The 18,776-nt window shown below is 41.8% G+C and overlaps 1 protein-coding gene across 1 annotated transcript in view; it reads left to right on the forward strand.

Moving 5' to 3' along the window:
- The window catches only part of LOC134395747 (uncharacterized), a gene marked incomplete at its 5' end in the record, with an annotated part of 275,440 nt that overhangs the window by 74,601 nt on the left and 182,063 nt on the right, over window positions 1-18,776 (forward strand). The window contains 3 exon segments of the mRNA XM_063121910.1: window positions 5,459-5,677; window positions 5,834-7,171; window positions 11,944-11,949. Coding sequence (XP_062977980.1) covers window positions 5,459-5,677; window positions 5,834-7,171; window positions 11,944-11,949 — 1,563 coding nt within the window.

The following is an 18,776-nucleotide window of genomic DNA, read 5'->3' on the forward strand; positions in this document are numbered from 1 at the left end:
AAGTTCAATATTTAGCTGGAAAAGACATTCCTGCAGATTTGTTGTCTAAACCGATAAGTAAGAAACAACATCAGAAGTTGACAAAATACTTGCGATTGTATTAAATGAAGTAATTACTGTATTGGTGTACACAAAAAGCAGGGGGATGTCAGGTTTTCGTGTTTACCTTAACAGTAATTAAGGCAGATTATTGGCAAAGACTTGCAAGCTCAGCACACCTCTTGGTGATTGAATGAAGGGAGTAAAAGGCTCGCTCTTTCACAGCAATATGCAGTCAGCCGGTGGAGGCTTGAGGGTGTGGTGTAAGCTGCCGCCGCTGCCAGAGAAAGGAGTATGCTGTTTTAATGCAAAGCCAACTTTTGCCAAGAAGAACCGTAAAGCTGTTACGCTTGCTTTGATTTATGGTGAGACAATTGCTTTAGGCATGTGCTCCGCTCCGATTAGGAGCGGAGAAGCAGTAGCGGATTGGCCTGCTCCGCCTTACCCAGAGGCGGAGTAGAAGCTGGCCGCGGACTCCTAGAAGCAAGGCGAAGAGAAGCGGCCATTTTTCGGAGCTCCTAGTTCAGGCAGAGCGCTCCGGTCGCCATCTTGAAACATTTCGCCAATAGGATTGCATTGCGGAAAACAATCGGGGATAACTGGGTTGATTTTTAAGCTATCGTTCTGAAAATTCTTGTGCACAGAGTCATGGATGGGGGTCATTTTGAGACTACTCTCACCCCTCTGTGTCATGTGGTTCGCGTGCTATATTTTTTAAAAAATCGGGTAAACAAACATTACAAACAGGGACAGCGCGGGTCAAACGGAGGTTTTCGCCCATAGGATTGCATTGCGGAAAACAATCGGGGATAACTGTGTTGATTTTTAAGCTATCGTTCTGAAAATTCTTGTGCTCAGAGAGTCGTGGATGGGGGTCATTTTGAGACTACTCTCACCTCTCTGCGTGGTGCGGGTCGCGCGCTAGAATTTTTGGAAAAATCGGCGGGAAAAATACCTTTTTCAAAGGGCTGAGGGGCAGAGTCAGCTCCCGGTCATGATCACATGATCCCAAAGTTAGAGGAGGGCATAGGCAAAACGGGTAACTTGGGATTCTGGGAAACTTCTCTTTCTTCATCTGAACGGACTTTTCCCCGTGTTTTTTAACACAGTAGCCCCACCAAATGCACAAACACAACCTGAAATCATATACTAAGCCAAGAATAAGAGATAGAAACACAGCACTGCTACCCACCCTAACTTTGGGGAACAACTGAAAAGATGTGGTGCAAAGGGATGAGCTCCCCTAGGGCATCTCATCGTGGACGTGCCCCCACTCTCTCCTGCACTGGAAGGCCATTAGAGTCTTCCAAAGAGAGTAAAACGGTGGAGCAATGCCTATCATGAGTCGAAGTGAGCGTTTACTTCTTAGTGGTGGAGCGATGCCTGTTATGAGTTGAAGTGAGCGTTTACTTCTCAATCTCAGAGCTGTTGGTGAAGCTATGGCTTTCTTGAGCTGAACTGGCAGCTGCTTCCCCCTCCCCCGGGCATGTCCCCGTATTGGTGGTAAAAGACAGATATAGCCTTTTTTAAAAAATTCTTCTTGCTGTTTATTGAGCAACACTGCTGCTTTTAATTCCACCCCTCCTTTGTTTATTTGTTTATTTATTCCATTTTATATGCATTACTGGCTTATCCTTGGCTCACTTCCTTATGCCCCCAGAAATGCCAGCTGCATGCCTGCCTGCCTTCCCTCCCTCCTCCCCTGCCCACCTCGCAGGGATGTTGTGTGTGTGTGGCTTTGATTCAGGGGAGAAGTCCTTCCTGCACTCACTTGGAGTTTTGGAAGTTCCAAATTTTGCAGGTTTAAGCCCCGCCAAAAAACAGGGGATGATGGGACTGCCTTGAGTCTCGGCGTGCGTATGTATCCCTGGATAAGCTGTCATGGTGGTGAGTTTGAGGGGGTTTTTTAACGTGCAAAATTGACGGAGCTATGGAAAGGGGTGTTGGATTTTCATAAATTCCCCAAAAATCAGGGGATGATGGGACTGCCTTGAGTCTCGGCGTGCGTATGTATCCCTGGATAAGCTTTCATGGTGGCGAGTTTGAGGTTTCTAACGTGCAAATTGACGGAGCTATGGAAAGGGGTGTGAATGGGGTGCCCGATTTTCAAAAATTCCCCAAAAATCAGGGGATGATGGGATTGCTTTGAAACTTGGCATGCGTGTGTATACCCCCATGAGGTGTCATGGTGCCAAACATGAGGTTTCTAACTTGAACAGAAAAAAACTTGTATAATTTTTTAGCTTTCAATGCAAGCCTATTGGGGGGGGGGGAAAACGGAGCTCCGATCCGGATCCGGAGCTCCGAGCGGAGTGGAGCGGAGCGGAAGTGGGCGGAGCGGGGGCGGGGCGAAGCGGCCCGCTCCAAAAATCGCGGATCTGCAAGTGAAGCGGAGCGGGGGGGTCCGTGCACACCCCTAAATTGCTTTGTTATAATTTGCTGCTACAAGCCTGGTTGCTTTGTTTTGAAAGACTTCTCTAAATAAACTGCGTTAAAGCTTCAAAACTCACGCTTGCGTTTATCTGCATGGAGGAATTTGTACAACAATACTTATTTCCCCCAACAGTTTAGCCTGGAGTAGAGAAGATTTGGAGGAGACATGATAGCACTCTTTAAATATTTAAAAGGTTGTCACGCAGAGGATGGCCTGGATCTCTTCTCAATCCTCCCAGAGTGCAGGACAAGGAATAACGGGCTCAAGTTAAAGGAAGCCAGATTGTGTCTGGACATCAGGAAAAACGTCCTGACTGTTGTATGACAATGGAATCAGTTACTTAGGGAGGTTGTGGCTCTCCCACACTAGAGGCCTTCAAGAGACAGCTGGACAACCATCTTTCAGGTACGCTTTAGGGTGGATTCCTGCATTGAGCAGGGGGTTGGACTCGATGGCCTTGTAGGCCCCTTCCAACTCTATGATTATATGTACACCAGTTTCTGGGGAACGTGGGCAGGAGGGTGCTGTTGCACTCATGTCCTGCTTGTGCTCTTCTTACGTTCTTATGATCACAGGAGAAATGAATGGGTTTGTGAAGTTCTGGGGAAGGAGGGATCCTTCTTCAACAAGTGTCAGAGTCCTCCCAACAGAACAGGAATACCATTTGTAGACGCCAAACTGCTGTGTTTACAGTGTAAAATGCTGGATATCAGGGTTGAACTCTTAGCCCCCTGACAAAGACACAAGTTCCTGTGCTGTGTGGCTTGAATGGTAGATCAACTTTAGAATGAGACCTGAAAGGTAAAGTGATTGGGAAATGCTGCCCTTGGCCCTGACCTGAGCCGTTTCTTTCCGTCTCTAATCCCTCTTCTTTGCCTGGAATCCTCCCTCCTGCTCCAGGTCAAGGGGATTTTGGCCAGAGCACCCACAGATTCCCCTGAGGCAGAGAAGGCTCCACCGGGCATCACACAGAGGCTGCTGGATGGGCGAGTCTTGCAGGAGGGGGATGGAGGACCCTCCTCACTGGGTAAGGATTAGTGGACGTATTTCCCCATGGTCTCCCTCCCTCTATTACGCCTGAAGTGCATGAGCTGTCTTAATGTTCTCCTTGAGCCTGATTTTGCTGGGGGAGATACTCAAAAAGGAAATGTTGTTTAGTGACATGGTTCGAGGGTATCAGACCCACTCTGGCCCGGTCTTACGCAATCAACAACTAAGATCCTCCTCCAGGCGCCTACTCAGATGGAAGGTCGGAGGATGACAACAAGGGAGAGGCCTTCTCTGTGGTGGCCCCCCAACTGTGGAACAATCTCCCCAATTTGGTTCACGTGGCACCGACATTGTTATCTTTTCAGTGCCAGGTCAAGCAATATGTAATTAGCAATATGTAATTAATTAGCCTGGTTCTGTTTTTTTAGGGTCATAGTTTTAAAACTTGTTATAGTAGTTTTATATATATGTGTATATTGTATGTTTTCGCAGTTTTAAATATTTGGATATTGTTTTTAAGTGCTTCAGCTATGGTATGGTAAAGAAATGCAATAAATAAATAAACACTGAAAATAAACAATGAAAATAGGAATAGTTAAGAATGTGAACTTACCTTCTCACCTTCCCACCTTCTTTGCCTTCCTCACAGGGAGCAAAACAACCTGCAGGGGAAGTGAACTGATCCTGGGAGGTCCTTCTGGGCCTCGTTCGTGTGGTGGTGGAGCGGAAGCGGTTTCTGCACAGCCTGGGCAGGTAGGGGAGTCCTGGGGGCCTCCGTCTCCTGCACATCTCTTTGGTCCTGGAAGAACCTGCCCCTTTAGCCTTTGCTCTTCTCCAAGATGGCAGGAAGGCCTTGAAGGTCACTCACATGCTTTGGCATTCAGAAAGAGGACCTCACCATCCTTGTCTTCATGGATTGCTACATAATGCTTAAAGAGAACATCATTTCTTCTTTTTCTTTCAGGGTGTGGTGACCTTTGAGGAGGTGGCCGTGCATTTCTCAGAGGAGGAGTGGGCTTTGCTGGATCCAGGCCAGAGGACTCTGCACAAAGAAGTCATGGAGGAGAATCGTGGGATCCTAGCCTCTCTGGGTAAGGAATGGATTCCTCTGGGTAAGGCCTTCTCTGCCTTCTTGCCAGATCCTGGAAGGTGGAATTTCAGCTCTTCTTTTTTTGTGTCAGTGCAGAATACAAATATCATTGACTCCGAAGACCTGACAAAACATTGAGAAAAGCCCATTGATGGACTTGCTCTGTGGCAGAGATGGCTGCCAACCCATCTTACTTTGCTGCTATAATAGCATCTGCGTAATATTGAAGACGTTACAGATATTATCTTAATGGTCTCCATGGAGGAGAGGAGAGTTCAGCCTTTTCAGAAGACAGCTCTGGACAGCTTGCTTTTTATATTAAGATATAACTAGACATTGAAAATAACCATTATGGTTGAATTCCCACTTTCCAGTTCCCAGTTAAATGATCAGCTAGGAGAAAATGGCAGATTTTAAGTGTATTTTATTTTATGTTGTTCATTTATTCTCTCAACTACTTTATATGAGCTATTCCATATAAATGAAAGGATTGTATGGCAATCTAGTTCTCAGTTCTATTGATCATCGGGATATTTAATATGTTTAGAAGGATCTGCCTCACCAACGATTTTTTTTTTTTTTATCCTGTGAATCAAATCAGCAACTGTGGGTTTTGTTCCAAGATTACAAGATGATTTCTGTGTTTATACTTGCAGGTGATCACAGGGAGAGCAAGAAAAATGCCCCACACCAGAGAAGGAAAACTGAAACTGAAGAGAAGAGGGAAAACGAATCTATTTCTTTGGAAGGATCAGACGTCTGTGAAACTCCAATACTGGAAGCACCAAGTAAAAAGAACATTCGTAAAAGGAAGAAACAGAGTAAAACTCAGAAGATTCATTCTAACATTCAATGCCTAGTGTGTGAAAAACAATTCACTTTCCACTCACAACTTAACTTGCATAAAAGAATTCACACTGGGGAGAAGCCCTATAAATGCTTTGAGTGTGGGAAATGCTTTGCTCTCAGCTCACACCTTAAGCGGCATCAACGAATCCACACTGGGGAGAAGCCCTATAAATGCTTAGAGTGTGGGAAGAGCTTTGCTCTCAGCTCACACCTTAAGCAGCATCAACGAATTCACACTAGGGAGAAGCCCTATAAATGCTTTGAGTGCGGGAAGAGCTTTGCTCACAGCACAAGCCTTAAGCTGCATCAAGGAATTCACTCTGGGGAGAAGTCCTATAAATGCTTTGAGTGTGGGAAATGCTTTGCTCTCAGCTTACAGCTTAAGCGGCATCAACGAATCCACACTGGGGAGAAGCCCTATAAATGCTTAGAGTGTGGGAAGAGCTTTGCTCGGAGCACACAGCTTAAGCAGCATCAAGGAATTCACACTGGGAAGAAGCCCTTTAAATGCTTAGAGTGCGGGAAGACCTTTGCTCGGAGCACACAGCTTAAGCAGCATCAACGAATTCACACTGGGAAGAAGCCCTTTAAATGCTTAGAGTGCGGGAAGACCTTTGCTCAGAGCACACAGCTTAAGCAGCATCAAGGAATTCACACTGGGGAGAAGCCCTATAAATGCTTTGAGTGTGGGAAATGCTTTGCTCTCAGCTCACACCTTAAGCGGCATCAAACAATTCACACTGGGGAGAAGCCCTATAAATGCTTTGAGTGCGGGAAGAGCTTTTCTGAAAGCATCAAACTTAAGCAGCATAAAAGAACTCACACTGGGGAGAAGCCCTATAAATGCTTTGAGTGTGGAAACAGCTTTGCTCAGAGCAGCTACCTTAATCTGCATCAAATAATTCACACTGGGGAGAAGCCCTATAAATGCTTTGAGTGTGGGCAGACCTTTGTTCGGCGCTCAAACCTAAAGCAGCATCAAAGAATTCACACTGGGGAGAAGCCCTATAAATGCTTAGAATGCGGGAAGAGCTTTGCTCGGAGCACAAACCTTAAGCATCATCAAAGAATTCACACTGGGGAGAAGCCCTATAAATGCTTTGAGTGCGGGAAGAGCTTTGCTCAGAGCAGCAGCCTTAAGCTGCATCAAGGAATTCACACTGGGAAGAAGCCCCATAAATGCTTTGAGTGCGGGAAGAGCTTTGCTCATGGTATACAACTTAAGAGGCATCAAAGAATTCACACTGGGGAGAAGCCCTATAAATGCTTTGAGTGCGGGAAGAGCTTTGCTCAGAGCAGCAGACTTAAGCTGCATCAAAGAATTCACACTGGGGAGAAGCCCTATAAATGCTTTGAGTGCGGGAAGAGCTTTGCTCAGAGCAGCAAACTTAAGCTGCATCAAAGAATTCACACTGGGGAGAAGCCCTATAAATGCTTTGAGTGCGGGAAGAGCTTTGCTCACAGCACAAGCCTTAAGCTGCATCAAGGAATTCACTCTTTGGAGAAGCCCTATAAATGCTTAGAATGTGGAATGACCTTTGCTCAGAGTACACATCTTAAGCGGCATCAAAGAATCCACACTGGGGAGAAGCCCTATAAATGCTTAGAATGCGGGAAGAGCTTTGTTGTGAGCTCAAACCTTAAGCAGCATCAAAGAATTCACACTGGGGAGAAGCCCTATAAATGCTTTGAGTGCGGGAAGAGCTTTGCTCAGAGCAGCAGCCTAAAGCTGCATAAAAGAATTCACACTGGGGAGAAGCCCTATAAATGCTTAGGATGCGGGAAGAGCTTTGCTTGGAGCAAAGTCCTTAAGCAGCATCAAAGAATTCACACTGGGGAGAAGCCCTAGAAATGCTTTGAGTGTCGGAAGATCTTTGCTCTGAGCTCACACCTTAAGCAGCATCAAAGAATTCTATTAAAGCAGCCCAAAATAGCATTTGCTATTTTTGCAGCCATTTCACAGTGTTGGCTCATATTCAGCTTGTGATCTAGAACAATTCCAAGGTGGTTCTTGTTTGTAGTATTGCTGAGTCACATATCCCCTGTCTTGTAAATGTGCATTTGGTTTCCTTTTCCTAGGTGTATAAGTTGGCATTAATCCCTATTAAATTTCATTCTGTTGTTTTCATATCAGCACTCCAGCCTATCAAGATCACTTTGAAGTTTGTTTCTGTCTTCCAGGGTATTAGCTATCCCACCCAATTTTGTGTCATGTGTAAACTTGATAAGTGTTCCCTGTACCTTCTTCAACATTTAATAAAAATGTTGAAGAGCACTGGGCCCAGGACTGATCCCTGCGGTACCCCACTCCTTACCTCCCCTCAGATTGAGAAGGTACTGTTGATAAGCATTCTTTGAGTCTGAGTCTGTAGCCAACTCTGTATCCACCTAATAGTTGTTCCATCTAGCCCACTTTTATCTCTTTTGTTTATCGGAATATCATGGGGCACTTTGTCAAAAACTTTGCTGAAGTCAAGATATATGACATCCACAGCATTCCTACAGTCCACAAGGGAGGTTACCCGATCAACCAATAAGATCAGATTAGTCTGACAGGATTTGTTCTTGACAAATCCCTGTTGGCTTCTAGTAATTATTGCATTGTTTTCAAGGTGCTTACAGATTAACTTCTTTAGAATCTGCTCCAGAATTTTCCCAGGGATGGATGTCAGACTGACTGGCCTTTCTTTTCCCAGGTTCCTCCTTTTTGCCCTGTTTGAAGAAGGGACAACGTTAGCCCTCCTCCAGACATATGGCCCCTCACCCGTCTTCCATGATTTCGCAAGATAATAGACGGTGGTTCTGAGAGTTCTTCCGCTAGCATCTTCATTTCTCTAGGATGAAGTTCATCAGGCCCTGTAGATTTGATCTCATTCAAGGAAATTGGGTGTTCCTTGACCATTTGTTTATCAATCTCAGACTGCAATCCTGCCCCTTGAACTTGTGCTTCACTTTCTCTAGAGGGGTCATAGACCCGCTTTTGGGAAAAGACTGAGCCAAAGTAGGAATTCAGCACTTCAGCCTTTTCTTTGTCATCTGTTATCAATTACCCATCCTCGTCAAGCAGTTGAACCATCATTTCTTTCCTGTGTGTTTTACTATTCATGTATCTGAAGAAAGCCTTTTTATTGCTTTTTGCATCCCTCACTAATCTCTGCTCATTTTCAGCTTTAGCCTTCCTGACGCCATTTTGGCACTTCTGTGTCACCTGTCTATACTCTTCTTTTGTAGCCTGGCCTTCTTTACACTTCCTGTATGTATCCCTTTTTTGTTTTCAGATCATCCCTAAGATTTTTGTGGAGCCACGTTGGTTTCTTCTGCTGTCTTCTATCTTTTTTTCCTTGTTGGAATGGTTTGAAATTCTGCTGTTAAAATTTCTTTTTTAAAATACTCCCACCCATCTTGGACTCCTTTTTTCGTTAGGGTCACTTGCCATGGGACCTTGCTTATCATAGTTCTGAGTTTATTAAAATCAGCTTTCCTAAAGTCCAGAGTATGTGTACAGCTACACTCAGCTTTTGTCTCCTTTATAATCAAGAATTCAAGTACGAGGTGATCACTTTTCCCCCAGAGTTCCCGTAACTGCTACTTTATCCACTAAGTCATCCCTATTGATCAATATCAAGTCAAGGATTGCGGATCCTCTAGTTTCTTCCTCCACTTTCTCTAGGAGGAAGTGATCACCCACACTTTTGGAAGTATTTGTCTCCCAAAAGATATCAGGGTAATTGAAGTCCCCCATCACTACTACATCACACTTCCTTGAAACACTGGCAATTTGTTTCTCAAAAGTTTAGTCCTCGTCTTCTCCTTGATTGGGTGATCAGTAGTAGACTCCAATTATAATTTTCTTTTTAGTCCTCACCACATTTCTTTTAACCCAGATGCTCTCGATTGGGCTCCCAGTCTGATCCGCCTGTATTTCTGTGCAGGGATAGGTATTTTTAACATATAGTGCAACTCCGCCTCCCTTTCGATTTCTCTGCTCTTTTTGAATGAATTACATTCTTCAATTGCTATATTCCAGTCATGGGAGTCATCCCACCAAGTTTCAGTTATACCTATCATGTCGTATTTGCCTTCATGTAATAAAAGTTCAAGTTCGTTCAATTTGTTTCCCACACTCTGTGCATTAGCATATAGGCATCGAAGACCATGTGCTTTATAGTCTGGCTTTGTTCCTATATTGTTTTGGACAATATTTTGGGGCACTATTGGAGCTGTTCTCTGCGTTATGATGCATGGGCCTTCTTCTATTGTCGCCTTGAAGTTTACGTCTCCCAGCCCCATAAGATTCAGTTTAAAGCCCTCCTGATCAAGTTCTTTATGCTGTGGCCAAGCTTATTTGGGAACTATTTTTGACAAACATTAATTTTATGTTATTTCATAATAATTATGTTAAGGTTTGGAATGAAGTTAAAGGTTTTGCAAGATGGGAAAAGGTTCAAATGTCACTTTTGGGGAGAATTGCAACAATTAAAATAAATGCTTTGCCTAGAATGTTATTTTTGTTTCAAACAATACCCATTGTAACATTGAATTTACCATTTGAGCAGTGACAGAGAGAGAGATCTAAGTTTAAAAGGCAAGCAAAAAAACCAAGAGTTAAAATTAAAATACTGCAGGATGCAAAAGAAAGATGAGGGCTGGGCCTACCGGACCTCAAAGTGTATTTCTCGGGCTGCTGTTTAATGTGGATGAAAGATTGGGTGTTGATGAAAAATAGGAGACTGTTGGAACTGGAAGGATACGAATTGAGATTTGGATGGCATAGCTACTTGTGGTATGATAAAGCCAAGGTTAATGTAGAATTTAATAATAATGTAAATCAAGGTTCTGTCATAAAATACCACTTTGGGTATCGGCCCAGGGGGCTATTTATAGAAGGGAATTGACAAATATGCCTAAATGGTTGACATATAATGATGTATTACAAATGTCACAAGATGAATCTCAGTTAAAATCAAGGGAGGAACTGCTGAAAGATGGTCGTACGTGTTTTGGTATGTACTAATTAGGTTTCCTTGTGCAAAAGCCATGGAAAGGTTTAAAATAGACAAAAGAATGGTGGGTTTGAGCAATCAAAATCTGAATTTGAAATGAAGTTATGTACAAATGATGAATATGTTATCTCAAAGATGCATAAACTTTTATTAAAGTACGAGACGGAGGATGAGTAGGTAAAAGACTATGATAAAATGGGAAAATATGGTGGTTGAAGGTTTGAAATGTTCATTAGAAGGACCGAGGGAACAGGAGCAGGCAGAAGTAACATCGGGGCCTGCTCTTGCTGGACTCTTCCCCCACCCCCACAGGGCAAACTGCCATCTTGGCCCTGTGGGGAAGAAGAAGGACCGAGGGGACAGGAGCAGGCAGAAGTAACATCGGGGCCTGCTCCTGCTGGACTCTCTCTCTCTCTTTCTTTCTCTCTCTCTCTCTCTTTCTTTCTCTCTCTCTCTCTCTCTCTGTAGTAGTAATAAATGGCAAGGAGTCCAACTGCATGAAGATGAGGCATCCCAAACAGGCGGCCCCGTCCTGGTTTTTATTAAGAACTAAGTGGTTACATTTCTTGTGTACAAGCTATGATTGGTTGTTAAGTACAGCATGTTAAATGCATGATTACCTCGTGAACAGAACGTGTTGGTTAGTGTATGTTCAGCATGAATATACCATATAAGGGTTAAGGAAATACGTGATCATAGCATAGTGCCTTCAATACTGTATTGTATTCTGTGGTTCTTGCGTCAGCACATTCCAAGGCATGACCAGCAAGTGCCAAGATGTTTCTTAGCAAGGCTTTATCTTAAAAGTGTTATCCTGTGTTCCAACACATCTCAGCATGGTATGCCAATACTGAAAGTGTGCCAAAGAGAGGGATAACAATTTCCCCTACATCTCCCCTTTTATTCTTTTAATTGTAAAGCCTTGTAAGCATAATAAATTTGGCGTTTGCTTGGTTTTGAAGCCTTGGGACGGCAAGAGGGAACACACCATGACAATAATCCTGGGATACATTGTATGAAACAGCAGAAGGTGATTAATAAAAATACAATCAATACAGCATATTGAAATATAGTTTTGAACCATCCTGTTGGAAACCAGGACCACAAAAACTTCCACCACTCAGGTGCAATATCTTGTTTAACTGCATGTGCATATGTTTTAAGTAAGTCCAGTTGGTGTTGAATTTGGTTACTATTGTCTGTGAGATTGAAACAGCACATATTTTCTACAGCTTCGCAGCCAAGATGTGTTTGTAACAACAAAAAGTCTATTGCAGCTCGATTGTCCAGTATAGCATGGCGTAAATCCTGTTGTTCTTGAATCAAAAGTCCAATAGCAATGGAAGTACTGTTAATTGTCTTTGCTAGTAAACATGCCAGATGCCCAAGTTGTTTGGCATTTCCCACAGCCAGTCCAGGAACCCCGACAAGGCTCATAGCCAGGGAAATATATTCTGCTGGACTCAGAACAGTAATATTTCCATCACAAACGGCATTCTTAGTCTCAGTCTCTCTTTTCTGTCGAGTGCTTTTAGTAGGCCGAGGTGGTAAAATCACTGTCAAGCGACTAAGACAACAATGTGTTAATGTTATATTAGCTGGTACATAATTATAAGTACGAGACCCACATGTGAAAAACCAACCAATTGGCAATATAATGTGTCTATAGTTACTTGTTACATTTTCTATCTTTGAACAATTCCACAGAGAAGGTCCTGGGGACAAACAACCTTTTAGTGGACGGTGAATAGAGCAATTTACCATTCTAGCACATGTGTTATTCTTGTGGTTTACAACATATGGGGTGTATAACTGTATAGCATCTTGGGGTAACTGGTATGTAGCAATTCCCCATTGGGCCATGGTATGATAATGAATTTCACTAAAGTTCAGAAATTTACTCAACCCAGTAACATTACCAAGAGAACCAGGAGCTTTGCATATGGGAATGAGACATGTACTAAGTAATCCATGCATATCTGGAGTATCAGTAAGACAGAAATCAGTGGTGTTTACTATTTTTGCTAACTTTATCCATACATTGTACTGCATTCTATCATGTAGTGGAGTGCTTATAACTGGACAAGTTATACAGCTAAATAACAGAATTATTGTCAGCAAAGAATTAGCATTTAAGCAAGCAAATGTAGCAACTAGAAAATTCTCTGGAGTTGGATCAACATGCTGTTGCTCCAATAACTTTTGAGCTTGGAAAGATAACGCCTTTATCTCTCCCCATGTTGGTTTATGTTTTTGGACGGGCGCCCTGCCACGTGCTTTCAGGGGTTCCTCCTGGAGTTGTAGGGAGAATTCTGGAATCGGGTTGGTCAATCCTTGATGCCACGACATGCTCTTTCCAGGGTTTCACACACCGTGCTGGAACCCACACTGGTCCTGTTGGAGTAAGTACAGCAGCATAACCCCGACCCCAAGTGATCAAGGGGACAGGGCCGTGCCAGACAGGATTAGGTAGCTGCCGGTACGTGACCAGCGGCTGCGGCAAAGGGGTATGCATTTGGAAATGTTGTTGTAATCGGGTAGTATTAGTTGGTAGGAGAACATTCAAATGGTTAATAGTGAACAACACTTTTGCCAGCCATTCCTGGCGGGAGCCCAAACCAATGGGGATCCCTGCTTTTTGTTTTTGTTTGTGTAAATGCTCTTTCAAGGTGCGGTTGGTGCGTTCCACAATAGCTTGACCAGTGGAATTATATGGAATGCCAAAAGTATGTGTAACCTGCCAGGTTTCACAAAACTGTGCAAAAGAAGTACTGCAATAAGCAGGTCCATTATCTGTTTTTAAGGCAGAAGGTATTCCCATTACTGAAAAACTTCTAATGCAATGATTAATAACATGTTTTGTTTTTTCTCCTTTTTGACATGTGACCCAAATATATCCTGAGTAAGTGTCAACTGACACATGAAGGTATTTCCATGGAGTGAAAGGACTAAAATGAGTAACATCCATTTGCCATAGCTCATTGGCTACTGTGCCGCGAGGATTGACACCTATATCAGGGGCTGAATGTACTTTTGTGCACTGTGGGCATGATTGGATAATGGCACGTGCCTGATCCAATGGTAATTGAAACTGTTTTGCTAAGGCTTTAGCATTTTGATGATGAAACGCATGGCTTTCTCATGGAGTCAGTTTTTGCACAGTTAGAGCTCGAAGGGATTGATCAGCCACTTGATTACCAGTGGAGATCTCTCCGGGGAAGGGTTGATGACTACGAATGTGAGCAATATAATATTCATTGGTGCGGTGAGCCAACAGAGTCTGCAAGGTTATAAAGAGACCTAAAAGGTTCTTATCTATGACTGGGGTTACATAACTTCTTGGAAGACCACGTACTACATTGTTAACATATAAACTGTCTGTTATTAGGTTTAGTGCTTGAGGAAATGTGCGGAAGGCCAAAATAACTGCAGCTAGTTCAGCTCTTTGAGGTGATTTCTGGGGCAGTGTGAACATGGTTTTCCACTGATCTTCCTGTTTCCAGGCCACTACTCCTCTCTTTGGGCTTCCATCAGTGTAAACAGTAAGGGCTTCCTTAATAGGGAAGTCATTTTGTAAAGGCTTGATTTTAACAGACAATTGATTTAAACATTGCAGTCGAGGATCAGAAGGAATATGATATGTAACTTGTCCTACAAAGCCTGCTAAGGCAGCTTGCAATTCTTCAGAAAATGACACTGATCGTTCCCACATCTGAAGAGGCATGGGAACTATCAGAGTTTCTGGATCTTGGGCTAAAAGTGCTCTTGTACGCTCTCGAGCTTTAATCATCAGATTGGCATACATAACTGGTTTTGTAGAGATTGTACAGCTAGGGCTATGACTGAGATACAGCCATTCAAGTATGTGTGTGTGACGATTGCAGGTCTTAGTGTTGTAAGGTCTACTCTTGAACTGAATGTCACAGGTTTCAATTCGTGTCTGTGTAATGACTGCATATGGTTGACTTAACCCTGTAAGTATAAGAACTTGACAAGGTTGATCTAACACCTGGCGATCTACCCAAATTTCTTTTAAACGTTCATTTACTAAGGACAAAACGTGCAGTTGATTAGTGGCTAAAGAAATTTTATCAGCTGGGTGTTTACCTTGTTTTAGGGCGGCAAACAAAGGTGAAAGTTCATCAGTTGTGAGCTTGCAGTAAGGTCTGAGCCAATTAATAGCTCCTCATTGTCAATTTGTCTCTGCAAGGCTTCCTTTAACCTGTCTATAAATTGATGGTAAGGCTCACTAGGTCCTTGGCGTGTGATAGTAAAGGATTTTGAAGGTTTTCCAGACACTGGCACCCTTTGAAATGCTTTCAGGATGCAGCGGTTAATGGCTTGAAAGGTAGGCATAGGTAGTTGCGCCTGCGCCTCTATCCCTGCAAACTGTCCACTGCCATACAACTGCTCTGCTGTTATCACTCCATTAGAGCTAAGGGCTATATGGAGCGACTCCTTTCTATATTCACTGTCCCAAAGTACATATTGGGCTGGACTTAGGATCATGCGAAATAAATCTTTCCAATCCTGAGGAAGCATAGTGTATCCATTGCCAATACTCTCCACCATGCCTTGGGCATAAGTCGAGCGTATGCCTGTCTCTTGAATAGCTTTATTCAATTCTCTAAGTACTGAATAAGGCAATGATGTCCAATTGACAACTACCTGTCCTTGGTCATTTTGATGTGAGGTTATAGGATAAGCTGAAGGAAAGTTGTTAAGACCTTCAAACAGCTCATCCGAGGTTAATGTTCCTTTCCTCTTTTCCTCTTCAAAAGCCTCACGGACTTTACTAAGTTTTGGCAACACTTCACTATTTGCTTCTTCTCCTCTCAGCTGTGAAGCTGATGCAGGAGGCAATTACTGGGGATATGGGAGTGATGTTTGAGAAATGGGAGTGATAAAAGATAAAGAGCTGGAGGATGCCTCGGTTCCTACCTTCTCCAGCGCATCTTTGCATCGCTGCCACAGCAACAAGTGCTGTATGGGAGCTCGTGGTTCAGTGTATAGATTTTATGTAGCTCTTGTGCATGAAGCTTCTGCGGAGCTGACAATTCCCCCCCCCCCCATACTCACGATAAGGGAGCGTAGTAACGCTGAGGTGCACCAAGGCTATTCCAGCCGATGAGCAGGGGGCTTCCTGGATCCGATCACGTCGGGGTCACCAGATGTGGTAAATAACTGGCAAGGAGTCCAACTGCATGAAGATGAGGCATCCCAAACAGGCGGCCCCGTCCTGGTTTTTATTAAGAACTAAGTGGTTACATTTCTTGTATACAAGCTATGATTGGTTGTTAAGTACAGCATGTTAAATGCATGATTACCTCGTGCACAGGGGGTGCACAGGAGGTGTTGGTTAGTGTATGTTCAGCATGAATATACTATATAAGGGTTAAGGAAATACGTGATCATAGCATAGTGCCTACAATACTGTATTGTATTCTGTGGTTCTTGCGTCAGCACATTCCAAGGCATGGCCAGCAAGTGCCAAGACGTTTCTTAGCAAGGCTTTATCTTAAAAGTGTTATCCTTGTGTTCTAGCACATCTCAGCATGGTATGCCAATACTGAATGTGTGCCAGAGAGGGATAACAATTTCCCCTACAACGCAATACTCTAGATGAGGACTTTTTTTTTTTTAATAATTTTTATTTGTTTTCTACACTATATAAACATACAACATTACAATAATAATAATAATAATAAAAAGAAAAACATCAAACAACTGCTACATACATATTGAATAAATGTTGAGTACATATATGTTGAATAAGTATTACCCATACATTATCCTACTACAACATCATCATTCTTAACATAAACGTGCACCCCCCACCTCGGGATCTATTCCTGAGTCCAAAATCTGATCGTTTCTTCTGCTGGCGGTTTCCCACTTCCCTTAGTAAACACGAATATTAGGAACTGTTTCCAGATTCCTTCAAACTCATTTATTTTAGTTACGCCTTTTCTCCACTTAATATTACATGTCAGTTTATCATTAATGGCTATATCCCATACTTCTTTGTACCATTCTTCAATAGAATATTCCCCTTGAATCTTCCAGTTCCTAGCTACCATCAATCGCGCTGCAACCAGCAAACTCGATATCAGCTCGATAGTTTCTTTTCCTCACTTTATATCTTCAAATAGTGACAGCAATGCAATATTTGGCGTTTGTTCTATTTTCATTCCCACTATTTCTTCAATTTCTGAAAACACCATCTTCCATAATCTTTGTACATATTTGCATTGCCACCACATATGTAAATACGTTCCTTTTTCCCCACAACCTCTCCAACAATTTGCTGAATGCTGCTCATTTATCTTATTCAATCTAATCGGGGTTAGGTACCACCTCCACAAAATTTTAAAATAGTTCTCCTTTATTCTCACTGATAAACTTCTCAACACTCTTTGTTTCCATAGTCCCTCCCAACTCTGTCGCCCTATTTGTACCTTCAAATCTGACTCCCATACCATTTTCTCTGAGTTCTCTCTAAACTCCTTTTCTAACAATATTTTATATATTTCACTCATTAACCCTTTTAAAACTATACTACCACCTTTACCTTTTTCCTTATTTGCTATTAACTCTTCAAACTTCGTCATCTTTCTGCAAACTCTATTATCTTTAATCCACTTTTTATTGCATTGTTCTAATTGCCCATATTCTAACCAAGATAATTTTTTCTCCTTTAACAATTTTTCCATATCCTCTCTTGTTTTTATATCTCTTAACCAATCCTTTAGTTTCATTTTACTTTTCTCTTTTAATATTTTACATAATCTACCCTTCAGATCCTCTGGGAAATTCTTTAACATTATTATCGGTGCTAAGGGAGAGTTGCTCGGAAGCAGCTTCCCTTTAAATTTACTCCAAATTTCCCATTGAGTCCTCAGGAGTGGATTATCTATACTTCCAACCCACTTTCTCCCTCCATCTTTAAAAAAGACATTACCCAAACTCATCTCTACATTACTTATAGTTTTTTCTTCCATCCAATATAAATCTCCTACTCCTATAATTGCTTCTACAATATGTCTTAATCTATTTGCTACGTAGTATAATTTTATATTTGGGAGACCCAATCCACCCTTTTTTTGGCTTAGATACCAATTATTTTTATTCACTCTTGCTCTCTTTTCTCCATTACAATATTTATTAATAATATTTTGCCAGCTTTTTATCTCAGTTTCTGATATTTTTATTGGTAACATCCTAAACACAAAATTAATTTTAGTTAAAATCTTCATTTTTATTAAGGCTATTCTTCCAAACCAAGATAAATTTAATCTTTTATATTTCTCCAATTTCTCTAATACCTCTTTCTTTAACCTCGTTAAATTCTCCTATTCAAGATTCTCTAAATTTTTTGTAATTTTAATTCCCAAATATTTAATCTCCTCCTTAACTCTCATTTCTATTCCCTTATGTTCCCATTCCTTTTCTTCCTTCTTAGTATAATTAAACAACATCATCTCTGATTTAGACCAATTTATTCTTAACCCTGTAATTTCTTCAAATTCCCTCAACTGATATTTAATTCTTTCTATTTTTCTTATTGGGTTCTTAATGGTCAATAAAGTGTCATCCGCAAACATATTTAACTTTATTTCCCTTACCTCTCCAATTCCTTCTAACTCTTCATCCTCCCTTAGTGCCTTTGCCAATACTTCCATAACCATTACAAACAGGACCGGCGAGAGCGGACATCCTTGTCTTGTACCTCTGGCTAGTCGTATCTTTTCAGTGAGTCCATCGTTTACCACCACTACAGCTGTGTTTTGGGAGTATAGCTGTTCTATTATGTTTTTAAATTTATTTCCAAATCCCAGTTTATCTACAATAATCTTTAATGCCTGCCAGCTCACACAATCAAAGGCCTTAAAAATATCCAATGCCATAATTCCTGCCTTGATATTTGATTTTTTTATTACATTTATTACATTTAAAACTCTTCCCACTAAACTATGCATCTGCCTTCCTACCACAAATCCACATTGATCTTCTCCTATATATTCTGATATAAATTTATTTAACCGTTTAGCCATAATAGATGAGAAAATTTTGGCATCCTGATTTATTAACGAGATAGGTCTATAAGAATCAGGACTAGTCAGGTCTTTATCTGGTTTTGGAATTAGAATTATCAATGAGTGCTCCCATGTTTCAGGTATCTTCTCTCCTGATAATATCATATTATAAAGTTTCAATAACTTTGGAACTAAAAATTCTTTAAAAACTTTATAATATTCTAGTCCTAAACCATCTGCTCCCGGTGATTTACCAACTTTCAAATTATCAATAACATCTTCAACTTCTCTTTGAGTTATTACCTTCTCCATTAACTCTTTATATTCTGGTTTTA

Source organism: Elgaria multicarinata, chromosome 3 (genome assembly GCF_023053635.1).
Source record: "Elgaria multicarinata webbii isolate HBS135686 ecotype San Diego chromosome 3, rElgMul1.1.pri, whole genome shotgun sequence".
In the NCBI taxonomy this organism is placed as follows: domain Eukaryota; kingdom Metazoa; phylum Chordata; class Lepidosauria; order Squamata; family Anguidae; genus Elgaria; species Elgaria multicarinata.